The sequence below is a fragment of the Mastigoproctus giganteus genome, chromosome 1 (genome assembly GCF_048544385.1).
Source record: "Mastigoproctus giganteus isolate SK-2022 chromosome 1, ASM4854438v1, whole genome shotgun sequence".
Classification (NCBI taxonomy): Eukaryota; Metazoa; Arthropoda; class Arachnida; order Uropygi; family Thelyphonidae; genus Mastigoproctus; species Mastigoproctus giganteus.
In genome coordinates, this window is record NC_143575.1 from 216957183 (window position 1) to 216980417 (window position 23235).

Here is a 23235-nt window from a genome sequence, read left to right on the forward strand (position 1 = left end):
CAAGGTTCGCCTTCAAATGAAAATTCAGCTGTAGAAGATGAAAATGCAAATTCTGAGCAGGACTTCGAGCCGGAGAAAACTATTGGAGACTCGGTGAATGGTCAAATGAATTAAGTGCATCAGTAAGGACACTGGATCGTTCTGGTAAGATCTGTCTATGCACAGTCACTGAGTTGACAGGTTTGTTTAGGAACAGCATATAGGACTCTTTGTTTGATAAGGACAGTGGGATTAAGCACCTTGTTTGATAAGGACAATGGGAGAGAATTAGAAAATGCAGCAATTGAATTGGGAGTTCAAAATTCGAATTTGAAATAAAAAGTTACATGTCTGGAATGGATGATTGAAACATATCAAGGTCAGTTGTGTGACTTAAAAACTACCCAGTTAAAGGGTGGTCAAGATAAACAGTGTTCCAGATCAAAAAAGATTGTTTATTGGGGGTTGCAATGATGGGGATAGACACAAATGTAGCAAAGAGGATTATGATATTGCAGATAGTCACACTGTTGTGATTTGGGCAGAGGCAGCTTCACACTTGAAAAGTAGTAAGGCTGTTTTGGGTTGTGGTGGGTTGAGCTATGAGAGGAATGTTGAAAGTGGAGAGAGAGAGAGAGAGAGAGAGAGAGAGAGAGAGAGAGAGAGAGAGAGGGGGTTGAGACAGATTGTGGATAATGGTATAGTATTGGAGATGAAAAATGTGAATTTTTCATCTCCAATGACATAACAGCTGAAGAGGAATGAAAGAATATGGCAATTGGGATTCGCATTCTCTACACCAAAGCATCTTGACCCGAAGATAGTAATCTACAATGTGGGTATAGAGGTTAATAAAGAGGAGCTTTTCAATGAATTATATGAGAGAAATCTCGGCTACATGAAAATCAGCAGAGTGGACATGAAAAGTGAGGTCTTGCCGAGATTGACAGTTTAAACAAAGTAAAGACAGGTCAAAATTGGATTTTAGAGGTGTCTGGATGGGTGTTCCATTACTTGGTCAGCCGGGTCAGAGTATATGATGGCATAATATCATACTGATTTAATGTCTTTCATCTGGTCACTGTGTGCCATCGTTGCCAATTGTTCAGTTATGCTGCTAAAAACCTGTTGACGACAAGAGCCTATCTGCAGTAACTGTGGTAAAAGTGGTCATAGTTGCCATTGTAATGATAATCAACTGTCTTGTGCAAACTATGTTTAGAGGTTGAAAGGCCAGTCATTCTGTAAGGGATAAAAAATGTCCAGAATATGAACTAGCAAATCAACTAATCATTGAATGAACTAATCCAACACTGTCTTATAAAAGCACAGCATTTAATGCAAATTTTTAAAATAGGAATAGAAATACACATGTTGAAACTAGTTTTCCCATGAGAGGAACCATGTGGAGAACTGTTACAAGTGAAAACCAGAATGTTTTGAAGATAATTTAAATCACTGGCCAGTGGGCAAAGGCTGGTGAGCTTAGGGTAGTTTGTAATCAGGAGCAAGTGGATTTGATTTGAATTCAGGAACCCCATGAGCTGAAAGGTAGAGCCATGGAGGTACTCGCTAGCAACAAGAATTGTATCATGTTCACCTCTGGGCAGCAATATCTGTATTTAATCAAAACTTGAGTGTTACAATACTACATTTGTATACTCAGTTTGTGTGGAACCCGAAGACCTAAAATTTTATCTTGCTTCATTGTACTTCAAATTTGACAATGACATTGGGCCATATGTAGACTACATTGAGAATTTGATGGAAGTTCTTCATGAAGAAAGAGTTATACTTTGTTTAGATTCTAACTCTAAAAATACCTTGTAGTACAGCTCAATTACTGAAGGGAGAGGAAGTCTGTTGGAGGAGGTTATGAATCATTATAACCCAGGCGCGCGGGTGCGTAAGTACACGTGCCTTGAGTGACCGGGGTTCAAGCCCGTGACTACTGAATACGGTGCTGTTTCTTGTATTCTATCTATCTTGTGAACTCCTCTGACCGTTTGGTCGTCCCGGAGTATAAACAGAAAATTTATTTATTTATTTAATACATAATAGGCAGCCAGAGTGCATCATTTTTTGGACTGTTATGGTGAATCCAACATAGATGACACTCCCAGACATGTATGGCTCAAGTCTCATTGAAATTGGTCATTGAGCCTGATTGGGTTTCCAGCAAACACATTGTCTTTGGGTTTGAGATTAAAGATTGTTGTAGATCAAGTTTAGGATTTTTGTTGCATACAGCTAGCTAATATAATGAATATATAATAATGAATTGAATAGATTGAGTGTGCATAGAACTAGAGAGAGAGTTGATTGGGGCTAGGGTTTTTCAGCTGGTACATCTAAGCTAACAATGAAGTGGTGCCAAAATAAGCTTGCTCCTGTTAAGTGGTAGATGCCTGATTTAATAACGATGTACAGAGAAACTTTCAGGGCAAGGAATACTTGTCAACAGAGTAACCGGATTGGCAGAACAGAACAACACTGGCTGCGAGTTGAATATCAACAGTTAAAGAGAAATTATATGCTTTCCATTGTTAAAGAGAAATACCGCTCATGGAAGGAACTGGTAAGGACTAGTAGTAATAATGACCCCTGGGGCCTGGCCTACAAATTGTGTAATAACAAGTTGAAAAATCCAGCAGGGAATGTGGTATATTCCATTGCTACTGGAAATTAGCATTAGTTAAGGCATATTGATGCAAGAAAGCAAACTTATACAGCTTCAAAAAAAAAAAAAACCCCTTCCCATTTCACTCATCTGATCACTCCAAATGTTTTGTCTAGCCTTATATTTATTTAAGCTATCAGCTACCACAACAACAGATGGAAGTCTGTTCCAGCAATCCACTACCTGCTGGCTAAAGGCAAACTTCTGCACATCTATTCTACAACTGCCTTTCCTCAGTTTGAATCTATGCCCCCAAAGGTTTGTAATCTGAGCAAGCAGAAGTATTCCGTCAGCATTGAGCCTGCTCAAACCATTCAAGGCTTTATACACCTTGATCAGATCACCTCGCAGATGCCTAGTCTCCAGATGCAGCAACTTGCAGAACTTAAGCATCTCTCTTCTTAAGCTCTTCTCTCTCTTCTCTCTCTTCTTAAGGTCCTTGAGGTTGTCACAGACATTCTCTCAGATATGCCAGACAAGCTGTACTTGCTACCTGGGAGTCTAAAACGCTGATGGAACTGATATTCGGGTGACACTCAAGTCAAGTGGACCCAATTTCGGCGAAGTCCGGACGGTCTGTGACAACCAAATCCTCTGCTTGCACCTTCACGATGGTGGGACTGTTAGTAATCCTGGGTATAACCTCCATGCACAAGCACATGGTGGGTGACCACCCAGGTGTGAACCAACGTAAGCAGGGGTCGAGGTGTGGCGCCCACACCACATGGAGGAATGCCGCCCCTCTATGTTACCAGGCAGTACTAGGTGGTAGATGACTCTCATCAACCGGTGAAATACCACCACTTTGCTTATTGGAGGCTTGAAGTGGTGGAACCCATGTTTAGTCTCTAGAGCTAAGTTCCGGTCAACCCTTCCCTATCTCTTCCATCATGCAGTATGATTGATGACTTTTGAGGTTATGATGAACGTTGTGGCGAGATCCAATATTCCTTACATTTCGAGGGTACAGCTCTAAAACGGTTTTCGCAGGCCGGCCGCTAGTTAGTACACCGGACCGAACCTATTGGTAACTCTCTAGGAGGCTTCCGGATCAGCTAGTGTATAATCTTGCTACCTCTACTCTGCCAGATAGTGACTGGAGGGAGTCCGAGTAGTGTGTATGCGGGGAGCATTGTCGAGGCCACGTTATGTCAAGGATCTGGGTATATTCTTCCCACATGTACGCCATATCCAAAAATTTCATTACTTCATACAGCATGTCCCACCCACTTTTTCTTACTATTGAATACACCATGAATTGTCAAACTAATAGAACAAGCTTATCTGCGAAAAGATCTAAACCTCCCAAGGATTTCCTAATTCATTTCACAAATATACGTGGTCACAATTCTAATCTCAACGATGTCCATTTCCACTTGCAGTCTGCCAAACCCCATGTACTTTTTCTGACAGAATCTCAGTTAGCGGTTGATTCAACTACTGTTCATCTCAGATGCCCAAATTATTCGCTGTATGATTCCTTTCGCCTCAAAGGTGGTACTTGTGCATATGTCCGTTCTGATATTCCCTGTCAGAGACTTGGCAATTTGGAATCTCCTCTCTTTGATCTTCTCTGGCTTAAAATCTCTCTACCTCATTGTGTCAAATTCATCTGTTGTCTTTACCGTTCTCCCAACTCCACTAATCACTTGGAGCTCTTTGACTTCCTCTCGTTGCAACTTGACTTTCTCCAGTCCAACTTTCCTAACAGTGAGGTAATTTTCCTTGGTGATTTTAATGTTCACAACTCCAGCTGGCTTCCGTTTTCTAGTCACACCGACCCAGCAGGTCGAGATGCTGAGGCTTTTGCAATTACTAATGACCTAGCACAGATTGTTCATTTACCTACAAGAATACCGGACAATCCTAATCATACAGCCAATACGCTTGATCTTTTTCTCACAAACAACCCTTCTAAGTACACGGTCGAAGTGAGAGGTCCTTTAGGCACTTCAGATCACAACTTGGTGATTGTCTCTTCTCCAATGGAACCTTTATCTCATGGCTATTCCCAACCTCGTGTTGTTTGGCATTACAAGAATGCAAAATGGGATGACCTGCGAGACTTCTTTTCTTCTTTTCCTTGGTCGGATTACTGTTTCAAAACTCCTGATGTCAACGTTTGCTCAGATCGTGTCAGTGAAATTATTCTTGCAGGAATGGAATCCTTTATCCCACACTACACTTTAAAATCTCGTCCTTTATCTAAACCTTGGTTTTCCAATAAATGTGCTAAGGCTGTTCAAGAGAAGAATGTTGCATATCGTAATTGGCTTGTTTCTAATTCTTCAGTTTCATTTTCTGCCTACACCAAAGCTTGCAACAATTGTAAAGCAGTTATTAATCAGTCCAAACTAGAGTTTGAACAGGCTAAGAGTAGAAAACTTGCTTCCTTGCTTCTTGCCCTAATGGTAGCCGAGCATTCTGGTCTCTTGCCAAAGCTATTGGCCGCAACTTTTGCCCATCTCTGCTTCCACCTCTGTCCAAACCAGATGGTTCTGTTGTCACTTCAGCCAAGGATAAAGCTGACCTGCTAGCATCCCATTTTTCTTCCAGCTCATGTATTAATGAACTTGGTAAAACACCTCCCACCATTCCCAACACGGTCCATTCAATGCCTCCTGTGGTCTTCCGTCAAAAGGATATCAGAAGGATTTTGATGAATCTTGATGCTAAGAAAGCTCCAGGTCCTGATGGTATTTCTCCACTTGTTCTCAAAATCTGTGCTCCTGAACTTACTCCTATTCTTTGCCGCCTTTTTTCACTTTCTTATTCCAAAGGTGTTTTTCCTTCTGCTTGGAAATTTGCTCATATCCAGCCAGTTCCTAAAAAGGGTGACAAATCCCTCCCATCCAATTATCGTCCCATTGCAATTACTTCTACTCTTTCTAAAGTAATGGAGAAATCAATTAACCGCCAACTCTTAAACTACCTAGAAACCTTCCGTCTGATCAACGATCGCCAGTATGGATTCCGTCGGTGTCGATCCACTGGTGATATTCTGGCTTATGTTACCCATTTATGGACTACTTCAATGGAAAGGTTCGGTGAAACACAAGCAGTTGCTCTTGACATCTCAAAGGCTTTCGATCGTGTTTGGCATAAAGGTCTTCTAAACAAGCTTCCATCTTATGGTTTGCCAACTGTTTTTAGTAATTGGTTATCCAGTTTTCTCTCTGATCGCTCACTGAGGGTGATGGTAGATGGCTCTCTGTCTTCTAACTTCTCCACTAATGCCGGTGTCCCCCAAGGTTCAGTTCTTTCCCCCACTCTTTTCCTCTTGTATATCAATGACCTTCTTCCATTGACTGGAAATCCTATCCATAGTTTTGCCGATGATAGCACATTGCATTCAACTTTCCATTTTGAGAAACCTTGCCCTGCTCAATCAGCTTCAACTTCTCGAAAATCTGCTACCAATTCCTTAAATGCCGATCTTCAGGTAATTCTCCAGTGGGGCAAAGACAACTTAGTTGATTTCAACCCTTCTAAAACTCAGTCTTGTCTTATATCTCGCAAAAAGGATTCTTCTGCTCCTATGCTTATCTTTAGTGACACTCCAATTTCTAGGCAAAAGGATATATCTCTTTTGGGGATTACCCTGACTTCTAATCTCTCTTGGCACAAGCACATTACAAATATTGCTTCCTCTGCATCTAAAAAACTTGGTTTTCTCTTTCGCTCTCTGCGTTACTTTTCTTCCAAACAGCTGCTCACTCTGTATAAATCGCAAATCCGCCCTGCCATGGAATATTGTTCCCACATTTGGGGTGGTGCCCCCAAAACCTCTCTCAGGCTTCTTGATTCCATTCAGAAGAGGGCAGTTAGGTTAGTTAATGATTCATCTCTAACAGAGTCTCTCCACTCGCTTTCTCATAGATGTACTGTTTCTGCTGCATGCCTCTTCTACAGATATTTCCATGGGCACTGTTCTTCTGAATTGGCTTCTATAATTCCCGCTCTCTCTTTCAAAACAGTCCGAACACGTGCCGCCACCAGCCAACATCCATTTACTGTCCAACTTCAAACCCACAGAACCAACTTTTCATCTTCCTCATTTATTCATTCAACTGCCGTTTTCTGGAACAACCTTCCTTCATACGTATTTCCTGAAAATTACAATCTACAGAAGTTCAAGTCCAATGTCAACAAATATCTTCTTTCGTCTTCTCAACCTCCAACCCAAGCACGGTACTAAGTACTATAGGTTCTAATACCTCTCGTGTTTGGGGTTCACATAAAAAAAAAAAAAAAAAAAAGCACACCCCTTTGTTCCTCTCATGAATCTTGCTGCATTTCTCCGTACTCTTTCTAGCAACTCTACATCCTTCCTAAAATGAGGCCTCAAACCTGTATACAGTACTCAAGGTGTGGCCTGACCATTGCCTTATACAAAGGGATAATTGCCTCCTTGTCTCTGTTAGCAAAACTCCATGACCTAAAACTCCATGACCTACTCTGGCAGCCCATCTGCACTGCTCAGAGAACTTCATATCTGACTGCACAATTACCCCCAGGTCTTTTTCATTCTCTACCTCTCTGAGTGTAGTATCACACAGTTTGGTACATTTCTCTGGGGTTAATGCTACCCATATGGATAGCATAAATAGCATTGATAGCATAAATGCAAAGATAGTACTTTGCATTTGTAAATGTTAAACTTCAGTTGCCACTTCTCAGCGCAGTAGCATACTGTCTTTTCTGGTATTAACAACCCTGCCAACCTTTTATATCATCTTCAAACTTGGACATTAGCCTGATATACCTTCCTCAATATCATTGATAAATATACAAAACAACAATGGGCCCAGTACCGAACCCTGGGGGACTCCACCAATAACATTAATCCACGTAGAGCAGTGTCCATTTATTACCACTCTCTGCCATCTTGCACTCAACCATCCTTTTATCCATTGTAGCAACTTGCCCTTAATGCCATACCGCTTTAATCTGTACAGCAGTGTTCCATATGCAACAGTATCAAAAGCTTTCCTGAAATCCAAGTATATGGTATCAAAATTATTTTTTGCATAGAGTTCCTTTGTGACCACACACCATAGTATCCAATCAACTTGGTCAGATAAGACCTCCCTTTAACAAACCCATGCTGTGTCTTAACTATTACTGCAGACTTTAGATGATCCTTCAATGTTTCTTTAACCAGTGGTTCCATTATTTTTCCCAGAACACAAGTTAAATTAACAGGTATATAGTTACCTGTGTCACCTTTTGAACCCCCTTTGTGAATCGAGGATACATTGCACATCTCCAGTACATGGGGATCTATCCTGACTCTAAGGATGCTCTCATAATTATGGCTAAGGATTTGCCGACTTCCCTTGCTACCTCCTTCATTATAACTGGATAGATTCCATCTGCCCTAGGTTCCTTTTTTATGTATAACTTCAACAATATCTCCTCCACTTTGCTCTCAGTTATTACAAAATCACTTAGCTCCCTGTTAGAGTTTGATGAACATCTGGCACTCCGCTCATTGAATGACTCCTCGTGTGAATGTAGAGGCAAAATACTCATTCAGTTTATCAGCTACTTGAGCAGGATCATTAATAGTCGAACCATCTATGTTAAGTGGACCAATCTGATTCATCCCCTTCCTTCTAGAGTTTACATAAGTAAAGAATTCTTTTCTGCTTTTTCTTTGCATCCTTTGCCAAAGATTTTGTCATCTGCCTTCACCTGCCTAACCTCCTTTGTGACTTGCTTACAGACTAGCTTATATCTGCCATAGGCTTCTGTGTCGCCTGATAATTTATATGCATTCCATGCATTTTTTTTTTTCTTCCACGAGCCTCATTAATTCATCCGACATCCGTTTAGGCTTGAACCTTGAACTTTGAGCAGTATTTCCTAGTTGGTATGAAAAGCCTAGTAGCCTCCAAGATTAAGTCCCTGAAGGCTTCCCATTTAAAATTCAACATTGGTACCATCATCTGTTGATCCCACTGTATAGAATTTAAAAACTGTCTGAGACCACTGTAATCACCCCTCCCCCCCAACCTAGCAATTTTCCGACCTGCCTAACACTGCCTTGATATCATCAGCAAATATTCTTGCTCTCTTTCTATTTAAGTGTATTCCATCCCTGTAGAAGCGGTCTCTCCTGTTAGCAAGCACAAACCATGTTGAAAAAAATTCTACCCTGTGAGCCTTGCACAATCTCTCCAGGGCCAAATTGATTGACAAGGCTCTCATCATATACTCCCTCCTATCATGTCTGGGCAGAATTGCAGGCACTTTCAAATTTAACCCTAACTCGCAAGTTTTTTCCAGCATTGAACCGTACTTGTTAAGTAAATCTGCAGATCTGTTATTTTTAAGGTCATTAGTGTCAACGTGTACAACAATATTACCTTTTGTGCCCTTAAAAGATATCTGTTCTACAACATCATCAATTTTTGTTATTGGCAGACATATTCTGGTCCTGTTCTACCTATCCTTTTGCATAATATATTCCCCGTCTCCCTGACAATAGAGTCGCCGACAATAACTAGTTCCTGTTGGACCAGTGAATTCTGCCTTAGAGATTGCCGCTATGTTGCCTGATGCACAGGAATGAGCTCTGGTATTGAGTTGGGCAGCTGATAGCTTGATGGGGCCTCTCATATTAATTTCTTTGAGGGCATTTACTCTGTACCTTTAACTCTCATAGATGCCCATCAGAATGCTGAGTTGGCGCCTAATTTCTTCACAGTCTCTGCACCTAGCACACACAAAGATATCCTCCTTTGCTAGATCATGTCCTGTTCTAGACAGGTCTGCAAGCAAACATTTCACATTTTGTGCATTGTTTTAGACTGTGATGCGTTAGAGAATTGCCCCCCCTTCGGTTCTCCCGTGAGCCACAGCACTCTGGCTATTCTGTTAACGCTGCTTTGCTGTCAGGGTCATGATTCCATTAAGTATAATTTAATTAACAATGAACTTTAATAAGACTAATAAATTTTACTGATTAATTGATAATACTATACTAATCTAACAGATTTCTAATACAGTGCTACGTTTTACGCTATCTAGTTTTACCTTAAACCTTACACTATTCCGTAGTGTATAACAATGACTCCAAGTTACGAACATAAAATCTACGGACACTAAGTGTTAACTTTCAAAATCGCTATCTAAATTCAAAAATAAACCACAGAGCTTGGCTAGAACTATAAAGCAACTTATAGATAATAATTTAGTATAACAGTTAAGTCAATAAAATGACTAAATATAAATGGAAATTTAGCATTTACTGGAGCTGCAAAAATCTTGGTCAGTGTGGTAATAACCAAAAAACTAATGGACAAACTACATGTACATGAGAAGACTATTACCTTTATTTTAGAACATTTGGTCAGAATCAAAAACTGGGCTGATGAAGGGGAGAAGAGAATTCCAAGTATGTGGAAATGGAAACACTTAATGATGCTTACGTCACAGTTGGGAGGAGCCCAATTTCACGGTGGTGATTCAAAGAATATAAAGGAACAAGTGGGTTAGATTTAATAGAGAATGAAGTAATCAAATGTAGCTTTACTGTAATACCATCTCATCTAATCAGTGCATTTAATGTGTGCCTTCATGATAGAATCTTCCCATGTCAATTGAAGCAAGCTTTGAAACTTACCTTGAAATCTTCTGCTGAGCGCAAGGATAGGGTGGATTCATATTTTCCAATTTCCTCATTGAGTGGGATAACCAAGGTTTATGAATGACTGCTAGTGACAGAATATTAGATGCAGTTTGTGAATGGTGTGCATTGTTGGATGATCAGTATGGATTTATGCCAATTAGGAGGAACAGACCATGACCTGGAAAGGATGATAATAACTGTTAAAAGTCATGAGAAAAAGTACTGTTTGGGTCTATTTATAGATTTTTCAGGCATGTTTGACACCATTGATTGCAATGGTGTATTAACGGGGCTTAGCATTAACAGAGACATACGATGCAAGAAAGCAAGCTTATGCAGCATCAGCCAAAAAAAAAAAAAAAACCCCTCCCATTTCTCCCCTCCATTCATTCCAAATTGCCTGTCCAGCTCAGCCTTAAATTTATTTAGGCTATCAACTTCCACAAAAAAGATCGAAGTCTGTTCTACCAATCAACTACCTGCTGACTAAAGGCAAATTTCCACACATCTATTCTACAACTGTCTTTCCTCAATTTCAATCTCTGTCCCCTCAGGTTCTTAATCTGAGCAAGAGAAAGAATCCCATCAGCATTCAGCTTGCTCAACCCACTCAAGGTCTTATACACCTCAATCAGATCACCTCGCAGGTGCCTACTCTCCAGGAACTACAATTTGCAGAACTTAACCTGTCTTGGTAAGAGCATCCCTTTGTTTCTCTTCTTTGTACTCGTTCTAGCAACTCTACATCCTACCTAAAATGAGGCCTCCAGACTGTTATACAGTACTCTAGGTGTGGCTGACCATTGCCTTGTATAATGGGATAATCACCTTCCTGCTACAAAATTCCAGTATATCGTTGACAAGACTCCATGACCTGCCCTGGCAGCCCGTCTGCACTGCTCATCGAACTTCATATTCAACTGCACAATTACCCCAAGGTCTTTTTCATTTTCCACTTCCCTGAGTGTAGTACCACACAGTTGGTACATGTCTTTGGTTATTGCTTCGGTTATAGAACTTTGCATTTGTCAATGTTAAACTTCAGTTGCCACTTCTCAGCCCATTTGCCCAACTTATCTAGATCCAATTGGAGTAGCATACTGTCTTTACTATCATTAACAACCTTGCCAACCTTTGAATCATCTGCAAACTTGGTTTCCGTAGTATGGAACAGACCTTATTGCAAATGATGTATTACAATATTCGATGCTGTGCTTGCTTTTTCTGGACATCACTGATATGTTTGTCATGCAGTAATAGCAATCTCAATGTGATTATGTGGTTCTTGCCACACCATAGGGATATTAAAAGGCATACTTTTAATTTACCCATTTAGCCTAATCCTTAAATTGGTGGTGCAGCAATACAACACACATATGGAGGCCCGGTTTTGTCCTGATCATCAACCAAAATATAAAGAATATGCATATTTAGTATAGATTTTCTTCCTTTTTTGTTTTTGTTGTAAACAGAACATTGATTTTTTTGTTGTAAACTGTCCACAAATGTAGCAGATTTTCAGGGTGATTCCTTTGCTTCTGCTTTAACATTTTAACAATAGAATGCAAACAAAACACAGAAGAAAAAAAATCATATACAGTCAGTCCTCGTATAGCACGATAGTTGTGTTCCGAGAAACCCTCGTGCAATGCAAAATCGTGCAATATAAACAACAGGCCCTATGGGAAAAATAGGGTTAGGTGCCGACCACCCAAGATTGAACACACATTTGTAACCAAAACATTACAAAACACAATAAATAATCGTAATAAAATACGTATTTTATTACGACTATTACGTAATAAAATATTGCTAATGCTTTTGCTTCTATTGCAACCAAACTTGTTTTTTTGCTTGATTTTCTATCGAAAATCTTCTAGAATTTTCTAGCCGTTTCATCTCTTCCAATTCTTGTTTCTTAATCTAATGGATTTTAATTAAACTTTGAGTTATTCCTGCTATGAAAATTGTTTTTATTTTCTCTGCATTCTTTTTAATTCTCGGCATTGCCTCATTTAGGTCTGTAGCACGTGCAATATCACGTGGTCTTTCATTTTGCTCAAAGCATTTCACAATTTCATATTTTTTCTCTATCGACAGAGGCAGACTGGCCATAAGCCTTACCGGGGAAATCCCGGTGGGCCGGAGGCCGGTGTGATTTTGGCCATAAACCATAGTATGAGACCACTATAAATTTTCCCAGGTAAGAATTTTTGACCCAGTCCGCCTCTGTTTATCGATATTGCTTTTCTTTTTCTCTCTGAATCTGCAGTGTCTTCACCAGGATGCTTCCTTTTCACGCCTTTTAAGTATTTTACTCATTTTTAGGGAATAAAGCACAATTACAAAATGAGTAGGCACGCTTGATACACATAAACAAATCTGCGCACGTGTAGCAACTGAATAAACAATACTGTAAAGGCAGAGTACACTATTAACACTTCACATTTTACTAAAGCACATTTCTAGGGGTTACTACCATAAAACAGTAAAAACAATTTCCAGTTGCGTTTCTGCTAGTGGAATCTGTTATAAACTGGTAGTAAACTCGATCTAATTGCATTTGCGATTATACCGATTGCTGGAATTGTGTTGGTTTTTACGTTATTATGGTGAAACGTGTTTCCCCTTCACTGATATAAAAAACATAAATACATTTTCAGAATCTTCTCTTCATTCCTATCGTGTTGCGTTCGGTTGGGGTGATTCTGCGTTTAACTGCCATTTCTTGTAAACACAAAGGCGAATCATGCATAAGCGAATTCGGTTCGTGTTATATAAGATATCGTTCCCCTATTTATAAATCGTGTATGATCGAATTCGTGTAGTGCAAACACGTGTTATATGAAGACTGACTGTACTACATATGTGCAGATAAATGAATGTGTTAATCCTCTACATTACTGCCATCTGTGTGCAGACATTATTTGCAAGTACTATAATACAACACATCAGCATCATATCTATTTCCCTAAACTGTCGTAAGATATAGAAAATTTAACGTTATATGAAATTTTAAGAACTATTTTTGAAATCTATGCATAAAATTTGATTGCAAAAAGCTGATTTATTACTGGAGTTAAAAATCGTGTTGACTGGTGTTATTCTTCCAGCACTAGGTTTGAATTCAGTGTTACTTTTAATATTATTATTACTAGTGGCATATGATGATGCAAGAAAGCAAGCTTATAAAGGATCAATCAAAAAAAAAAAAAACCCTCCTTCATCAGCTGTTCATCTGCTCCAATAATTGTAGTTCTTCCTTGAATTTATTTAAACTATCCACTTCCACAACAACAGATGGAAGTTTGTTCCAGCAATCAACCTCACACTGCTGAAGACAAACTTCCACATATCTAACCTGTAACCATCCTTTCCCAGTTTGAATTATGCCCCCGCACATGTCTAATCTCAGCAAAAGGAAGAATTTCATCATCATTCTTCCTTTTGCCAATGTGATTAAACTCCTTCCTTCTATTGATAATATAAGTAAAGAAGTCTTTGCTGCTTTTCTTTGCATTTTTTGTCCGAAACTTGTAATCTACCTTACCTTGTCTAACCTCTTTTGTGACTTATTACAGACTAGTTTATATCTGCTATAGGATGATCATTTATATTATCATCTGATAATTTATATGTATCCCATGCATTTTTCTTCTATGCCACAAGTTTCATCAGCTCACGTGATATCCATTTAGGTCAAAGCCTGAAATGATATAAAAAAGGGAAAAGTCGCCCCCCCCACCCCACCAAACAAGAATTTGTTGGCCTTATCTGATTCTTTTGATCTGCCTTCGTGGTCTGATTTTGTCATTAGATATGATCCTGGATCAGTTGATGGTCTGAAAATACCATTTGAACTATCATTTGTATCCTTTCAAATATTCAGATATCATCCAGTCAACTGAAGAAGCTTATAAATTGCTTTCTTAACATCTGAACTCTTAATTCAAACTATATTTTTACTCTTAGTTCAGATTGTATTTTTAACTGTTGTCTGAGATAGCCAGTGGCTTTATTTTTTTATTCTTATTTTATTTATATAATCAGCCTCTGGATTCTTTTTTTGTCCTTGAAAATCTAAAAAGATACCAAGCCATTTTCATTCTTTAAATATGCAAATCTAAAATGTACAAATCCAATCTAGTCTTGTTTGCATTATTAAGGTGTACAACAACACTACCTCTTCAATCAGAAAAAGTTCTCAAACAACATGTTAGTTACTAATAATAAGTTCAGTTTTCATTTTAAGGTTTCTGTGGTCTTATTACTGCTCAGTGCTTTCCTGTTAGTGAAAATTGTTCTGCGTCATGAGAAACTGAAAACTTTTATTTTTTTGTGCACTTGAACCAATTCTAAACTTTCCCTTCCTTCAGAAATTGGCTCCTTCCTTGGTCATCTGGAGTGAGCTATAACTCTGTCTTTAATGCCTTCCTGTAAAACAACTACTTAAAATTCATCCGGACTGTACGTTAGATTCGGCAGAAAACTTTGAATTTTCCCACTGTATCTTTAAAATTTAAATACTAACTGTCTTACTATAGACCCTAACACTGCATTCTTAATACCTAAAAGTTTTGTTTGCATTATTTCAGCATCATTAGTGGCCATTGCCCTTATGGTTGACCATACTGTCTCAAAACATAATCACTAGATTTGTGCAAAAGTAATCTGTACTTTCTGTACCCTTTACTGAAGTATTCCCCACTCCAAAATATAAAATAAAATAAAATGGTTCTGTTATTGCTATCCCATTCCCACTCTTTCTTGAACTCCCTCTCTTAATTTTCTCACTACCTATGAGCTTAGAAAAATTAACCTTTCTCTTTTTAAACTGCATATTAGTTGGGAGGCATTTCCATTCTTTCTCCTGGCATTTGAAATGAAGTAATGAGCACCCATTGCTTCATTTTAATATAATCTTAATCCTAAAATTAAATAAATTTTCTGTGTAACAACCACATAAGGTCACAGTTAAATCACCTGCTCTTCCCACCCCCCACTCTTTTTGTCTGCATTCTTGTTGTTCTGCCAAGTCATGTGGGGATGGTAGCATCTTGCCTTGCAGTTGATTCACTTTCATCACTTCAATTTTCTTTTTTTTTTTAAATTTAATTATTTTTTTATGCTTGTGCAAAAACTTATTTGTGACTATTTGTCCTATATTTCTGATCCAGAGGTCCATAGGATGTAAAATTTCACTGTTACATAGACAGAATAATATATAGAGTTTATATTAATTATGAACTTTGTATCCTACAGATTCTTCAACTGTTTGAATATGTGCAAGAGGTTAGTGCCAGCTGTCAGCACGACTTCTGATTCTACCTGATTATTTGCAGCATTTGTTCACTTTGAATAATTGCTATGATTGGTAGTATACCCCAGACCCAATGTGAATTATATACATAAAATTATCTAATTCGTTTATTCAAGAATTTTCTTTCAAAGTTTCATTGCAGACAAATTTTGTGATCCATAATTAAAAATGGATATACATTTAACAATTTTTTGTTTTAATTAAAAAAATATGAATTTATATACTGTGCCTAGACCTTAAAATTTTATCACTCCTTGTGACTAATGACCAAATTACTTTGATAGGTCAGGTTTCTTGGATGGCTCACAGGAAGCTGTTGAAGCCCTACAAGCAATGCAAACTGGATTATATAATGAGGTCTTCTCTTCTGTGCTGGCACTGATTAATCGGTAAGGCTTTATTCATAATCATTGTGATATTCATCTATAGCACTCTGAATAAATTCTGAGCCTTATATGCTATGTGTGTATGCATATATAGGGCATTTCAATTAAAAGGTACCAAGATCTATTTTTCTTATTTTTAGGTTTAGGCTATTTGTTGTCTGGACTTTTTTTTTTTTTTTGTCATATATGGCCAAAATTTTTGAATTTGGTGTTAAAATTGGACTAAGTGTTACCATTTAGATTTTGTGATTTCTAAATTAAAATTGTGCATAATTGGCTGCTTTTTTTCTCAATGCAAAAGTTGTCCCCGCCTTCGGTTTAGCCTGAAATCACCTCTCTGTACTTCTGAAATGAATGTAAACCGATTTTATTTGAAACAAAAATAAAAACAAGCAAACAATTTTACATGAGGAGACTTGACATAACTGCACTTATAGCTAGCCATTCACAGCTAAATGCATGTACTGAAGAGTGAGCATCACTTTTCAAAACAACACAACCATTGTTTGTTTTGTTTCCTTAAATAAAATCAGTTTACTGTCATTTCTGAAGTATAGAGATATTTTTAGACTAAACTGAAGATCGGGAATTTTCACCATAGAGAAAAAAGCAGCTGATTAGGCAATTTTAAATTAGGGATTTTAAAATCTAAATGGTAATAGTTAGTCCAATTTTAGCAACAAAATAAGACATTTCAGCCCAAAAAAAGCTCCAGACAACAAATAGCTTAATCAGTAAAAATAAGTGAGATAGATCATGGTGTATTTTAATTGAAACACCATGCATGTGTGTGTGTGTAGAATAAATTTAGTCTAAATGTTATGTGGTGTAGTTACAGGCAGTTGTGTAGCAGTTTTTGCTAACAGAAGGTGAAATTAGGTAAGGAATTATGATAGAAATAAACACTCCTACCCTAACCCCAATAGCCCAGTGATTTGAAATAAATAGTGGAAGGAAAGGGAAAAGTATACAAAGACTATAAAGTTTGTTGTAAGTTTTACAACTGTGTCAGGCTATTAAGTTTAATTGCAAAAACTACATTATCTTATATATTAATTTATGTTAATTATATAATTAATTTTATTAATTAAATTAATTTATATATTGACTTGTATATTTATATAATAATATAATATTATTTGTATAATAATATTTATATAATATATAAACTTGTATATTAATTATATGAATTAATATAGTTTAAAGCATACAGCCATTTCCTGATCAACATATCCAGGGTTGTCACTAGTGTAGACATGAAATTACACTCCCAGATAATCTGAATACTGTAGTTTTGTTTGTGTACGTTTTACTTTCCTTCAACAACTATTTATTTCAACACTGTGCTATTAGGGTTAGAGTGCAGGAGTGAATTTCTATCCTTAATTCCTCTTAAATACTTACCTAATTTCACCTCCTAGGAAAAACTGCTATATAATTGCCTGTGACCACATCACATAATATTTGTGTTTGTGTTTGTGTGATAAAATAAAAAAGAAGGCTGGTATATTCATGTAGAGGGATTAGCAGAAGAGAAACATTGAATAACCTTGAAATTAAAGTTTTATTAATCAGACTTTGTAAACACAATTTTTTGATTTATTTCTTCTGTGAAAACATACTCTAAATGCACATTATAAACAATTAGATAAATAAGAGGAACACAAACAAACCAAAGAACCAGATAGAAATTAACAGTTATGTATTTGAAATAACATAGTGTTTTAACAGTCTACCCGAAAACAGAACTACGTGGTTACCACACATGTAGTTACAACAGCAGTCTATATTGATTGCTGTTCAAATAACTGCCATTTGTATATGCAGAGCCAAGTGAAAGGGATGTCCCTAAAGCTGCAGAAGAAGATCATGATGAAGAAATTTTACTATTCCTGGTGGCAGTATGACTGGATCACCTGAATGGAATACATTGGAATTTTCTATAGCTGAAGATGTCTGGCTCATAAGGTTTTCTTTGTTGGCTCTGAACAGCATATTGGTTTTGTTGTGCTGGGTGAAGGGGTTGGTGCCGGTGATGCAGGGGAGGGCATTCACTAAGACATGTTTTTGAAAACATGTACCAAGTTGTTAATCAGAAGCCCCTTGGATCTATTGATGGAATGATTTTTAAAAAAGTCAACTTTTGCCAGTCTCTGAAAAGTGTTGTAATTTGATAAAAATTCCAACAGAGTCAGGTTTCAACAGAATGTCAGGCTGGATCCAAGGTAACTTTCTCATGACATATGTGTCTTTGTTGTTCAGATCCTCTTGAACAGCTTCCTTTGTCTCTGAAATACATAAACCCTACACTTATGTGATTCACAGGGTGCTTAATTTCACATTCTGAAGGAGAGGACTGGTTTGAACTATTGTCAAATGTTTCTAGAAGCAAAGCATTTTGTTTTGAATTTTGTACTTTCTGGCTATCCAGGCAATTTTATCACTTATCATAATAATGAAAAGGATCACAAAGGGATAGCAGTAAAGTGAAAAACAAAATTCTCTGCTTCCTGAAACATTCAACAATTCTTCAAACCATGTCCAGCTGCTGATGGCAAAATTAATCACTTTCATGTATCACATTAAGTGATACATGATGGTGGGATTTATGAAGGTGGGGTTTGATAAGCAATGTTGTCCTTATTACTAGGAAAGAAACATGTTCTTTCCTAGTAATGAGGATAGGAAGACAAGAACTTGGTTTTTACAGCTTAATTACATTAGATTTATTGTAATATATTCATTATAGTAAATCTAATGGAATATATTGAAACTAAATAGTAGTAGTAGTAGTAGTAGTAGTGGCACTTGATGCAAGAAAGCAAGTGTAGGAGCTTATGCAGCATCAGCCAAAAAAAAAAAAAAAAAAAAAAAAATCACACCATACCCTCCAAATGCCTGTCCAGTTCCTCCTAAAATTTATTTAACCTATCAACTTCCACAACGACAGATGGAAGTTTGTTCCAGCAATTAACCACCCGCTGGCTAAAGGCAAATTTCCGCACATCTATTCTACATCTATCCTTTCTTAATTTGAACTTATGTCCCCGTAGGTTCGTATTCTGAACAAGTGGGAGGATCCCATCAGAATTCAGCGTGCTCAACCCATTCAAGGCCTTATAGACCTCAATCAGATCACCGCGCAGGTGCCTAGTCTCCAGCCACTGCAATTTGCAGAACTTAAGCCTCTCTTGGTAAGAGGATCCCTTCATTCCCCTCACCAATCGTGTTGCTCTTCTCTGTACACGCTCAAGCAAATCTACATCCTTCCTAAAATGAGGCCTCCAGACCTGTACGCAGTACTCAAGGCGTGGCCTGACCATTGCCTTATACAGAGGGACAATCACCTCCTTTTCCCTGCTAGCAAAATTCCTATATATCATTGACAAAACCCCATGACCTGCCCTAGCAGCCTGTCTGCATTGCTCAGAAAACTTCATATCTGACTGCACAATTATTCCCAGGTCTTTTTCATTTTCTAACACCTTAAGTGTAGTACCACACAGTTGGTACGTTTCTCTGGGGTTACTTCTACCCATATGCAGTACTTTGCATTTGTCAAGGTTAAACTTCAGTTGCCACTTCTTAGCCCATCTGCCCAAATTATCTAGATCCTGTTGCAGTAGCACACTGCCATGACAGTCATTAACAACCCTGCCAACCTTCGTGTCATCTGCAAACTTCGACATTAAGCCTGATATACCTTCCTCAATATCATTGATAAATATACAAAACAACAGTGGACCCAACACCGAACCCTGTGGGACTCCACTAATAACATTAGTCCACGAAGAGCAGCACCCATTGATTACCACCCTCTGTCTTCTCCCACTTAACCATCCTTTTATCCATTGTAGCAACTTACCCTTAATACCATTCTGCTCCAATTTGTACAGTAGTCTTCCATGCGCAACAGTGTCAAAAGCTTTCCTGAAATCCAAGTATATGATATCAAAATTATTTTTTGCATCCAGTTCCTTTGTGACCACATCATAATAACCAATGAAATTTGTCAGACAAGACTTTCCCTTAACAAACCCATGCTGTGTCTGAATTATTGCTGCAGTCTTGTCTAGATGATCCTGCAATGCATCTTTAACCAGTGACTCCATTATTTTACCCGGAACAGAAGTTAAACTAACTGGTCTGTAATTATTCGTGTCACCCTTCGAACCTCCTTTGTGAATTGGGGATACATTTGCACATCTCCAGTCCGTGGGAACCTCCCCTGAATGCAAGGATGCTCTCATAATTATGGCTAAGGGTTTGCTTAGTTGCTTTGCCGCCTCCTTTAATATAACTGGATAGATCCCATCCACCCCAGGTGCCTTTCTTATGTTTAACTTCAACAATTTCTCCTCCACTTTGCTCTCAGTTATTACAAAATCATTAAGCACACTGCTACAATTTGATAACCTTCTTCCATTTTCAAACTGTAATAATTCCTCACGTGTGAATGTAGATGCAAAAAACTCATTCAGTTTGTTTGCTATCTGAGCAGGATTATCAACAGTCGAACCATCGATGTCAAGTGGACCAATCAGATTCATCCCCTTCCTTTTAGAGTTTATATAAGTAAAGAAATCCTTGCTGTTTTTCTTAGCATCTTTTGCCAAAGATTTCTCGTAATCCGCCTTTGCCTGCCGAACCTCCTTTGTGACCTGATTACAGACTAGCTTATATCTGCCACAGGCTTCTGCGTCGCCTGATAATTTATATGCATCCCATGCATTTTTCTTCTCTGTCACGAGTCTCATTAGTTCATTTGATAACCATTTAGGCCTAAACCTTGAACAATATTTCTTCATCGGTATGAAAAGTCTAGTAGATTCCACGATTAATTCCTTGAATGCTTCCCACTTAGAATTTACTGTTTGTAACATCGTCAGTTGATCCCACTGTACAGAATTTAAAAACTGCCTGAGACCACTGTACTCCCCTTTACGGAAGCAAAAACCCTTTCCTTTACCCCTGACGGTAGTTACCTCTTTGAGTAAATCCCACTGCATCACACACTAAGATCATTGCCACCTAGTGGTTCCTTTATCTGCAAATTCTTAATACACGAATGATCACTGCTGATAACCAGATCAAGAGTATTACTTTCTCTGGTTGCCTCTCGAACATGCTGCTGCAGAAAACAATCATCCAATAAATCCACAAAAGTCTGACTAGTGTGTGAGTGACCAACCCACAAGTTCCAGTCAATATCTGGGAAGTTAAAATCCCCCATTATAAGACATTCTGATTTACTGGCCCACTCTATTTCTCTGTACAATTGTTCATTGTACTCATTCGAGTCATTAGGCCTATAACACACTCCTACTCTTATTTTTGCTTTCGCAGTGCTTATGTCACACCAAACTGACTCAACAGTGCACTGTCCATCTATATCAACTGGATGCACTTCTTTTGATTTTATGTTTTTCTTAATTAACAGCATAACACCTCCTCCCTTTCTGTCCTGTCTATCCTTTCTGTACACATTGTACTCCCCAAATTCCAGTTCTGCATTCCTTATATCTTTGTGACACCACGTCTCTGCTATCCCAACAATATCTGCCTTTGATGTCTTGACCAACACTTCAAATTCATCAAATTTATTTACTATACTTCTAGCATTGGTATACATGCAAGCATACATGCTCCTATGCCTATTCCTTGTTACCCTAACACATCCCATATACCCAACTATTCCAGGATGACTGCCATCCGTCCCTGAAACCCCCAACACCCCTCGCTCCAGGTCGCTTCTTATTCTAATAGAAGTTGTGCAAGAATCACCTTCGCCTCTGCCTGCGGTTACTGTTAAACTATTAGTCTTTGTATCCCCCCAAGCTAGCAGTTTTCCGACCCACCTAACACTGCCTTGATAGCATCAGCAAATATTCTTGCACCCTTTCTATTTAAGTGTATCCCATCCCTATAGAAGCAGTCAATGTAATTAGTAAGTTGTCCTCTAAATAGCAGAAGAGATCCACACAATATCAGCCCTGACAGTGGGGTAATACCAAAGAATCAATGTAATCTTCAAAACTTCTCTAATTTAGTAGTTTGTCACTAATTAATAAATATTTATTCAATAGCAGCCAGTGGCAACAAAGACCCTGTAATTACAAATAATGTTGTAATTTTCTGTAGTAAAAGTGCTTTATTGTTATAGTAGTATTTTTATTTTGGCAGATAATTTTTCTGATTCCGTCCCCTACAAAGAACTCCTCTTTGTTTATTTGCACCTCTCTCCTGGAACTACAAAAGCTATACTGTAGTTTTAGTTAATTTTTTTTTTTTTTTTTAATTTTTATGAAAAAAAATTATGTGAACATCATTGAGATTCTATTTAACAATACTTTACAGAATCCAGTGAATAAAATTTCAATTGAAATATAAAAGCTCTCCCAATAAATTTTATGGTTAAGCCATATGATTTTTTTTAATTAGCTGCCTTTTGCTTTTAAGACTTAAAATTGAATGGTATATTGTTATTTTATTGGTGTCTGCATGATTAAAACTCTCATTTTCACATTTATACCTAAAAATTTATGCCATAATTTAAATTAAAAAGAATTGCCTTCTTATATATTTTTTCACTGATCTAACTTTAAGTGTAATTTTTGTACAATATAGCTCTCTCTCCAGTGGAGGACGTAGCATGGCATCAATATACTTACTGGATGCCCCTGGATTTCAGAATCCAGCTTCTTGTGGACATCAGGGTGGAGGTACTTTGGAAGATTTATGCCATAATTATATTCAAGAACGACTGCAACTTCTTTTTCATGATTCTGTCTTTTCAGTTCAGCAAGAAAGATATGCTCAGGTACAAAAATAAAGAAAAAACTTTTTTCACTATTTTATTTACTTTTTGTAATAAAATAAGTATCATGCATATGTGTGATTACTTTCTATCCTATTTGGTTTAGTTTTTACTTTGGCCAAACATTCCTTGAAATACAGAAAATGCAGCCTCCTAGAAGATAGACATTTTTTCTAAAATAAAGAAATTAATTTTTAATGTTTATGAAAAACATTATTAAATTTAAATTTAGAAAGTTTCAAAAAATGAAAGCACATTAAATATTAAGAAATGTTTCCAAAAGTGTTTATTCTATAAAATCTATTTTATTTTATTTTATTTTGTTCTACTATCATTCTTAACTCTTTTCATGAATTTTATTTTTGTTCTTTCACCAGGATAACATGGGGAAAAGGGTAATTAACACATATATATGAC

At 37.6% G+C, this 23235-nt stretch overlaps 1 protein-coding gene across 1 annotated transcript in view; it reads left to right on the top strand.

Moving 5' to 3' along the window:
- Mhcl (Myosin heavy chain-like) overlaps window positions 1-23235 on the top strand; it is a 938273-nt gene that overhangs the window by 191977 nt on the left and 723061 nt on the right. Inside the window, exons 11-12 of the mRNA XM_090376088.1 lie at window positions 15900-16004; window positions 22629-22821. Coding sequence (XP_090232214.1) covers window positions 15900-16004; window positions 22629-22821 — 298 coding nt within the window. The remainder of the gene's footprint in view (window positions 1-15899; window positions 16005-22628; window positions 22822-23235) is intronic.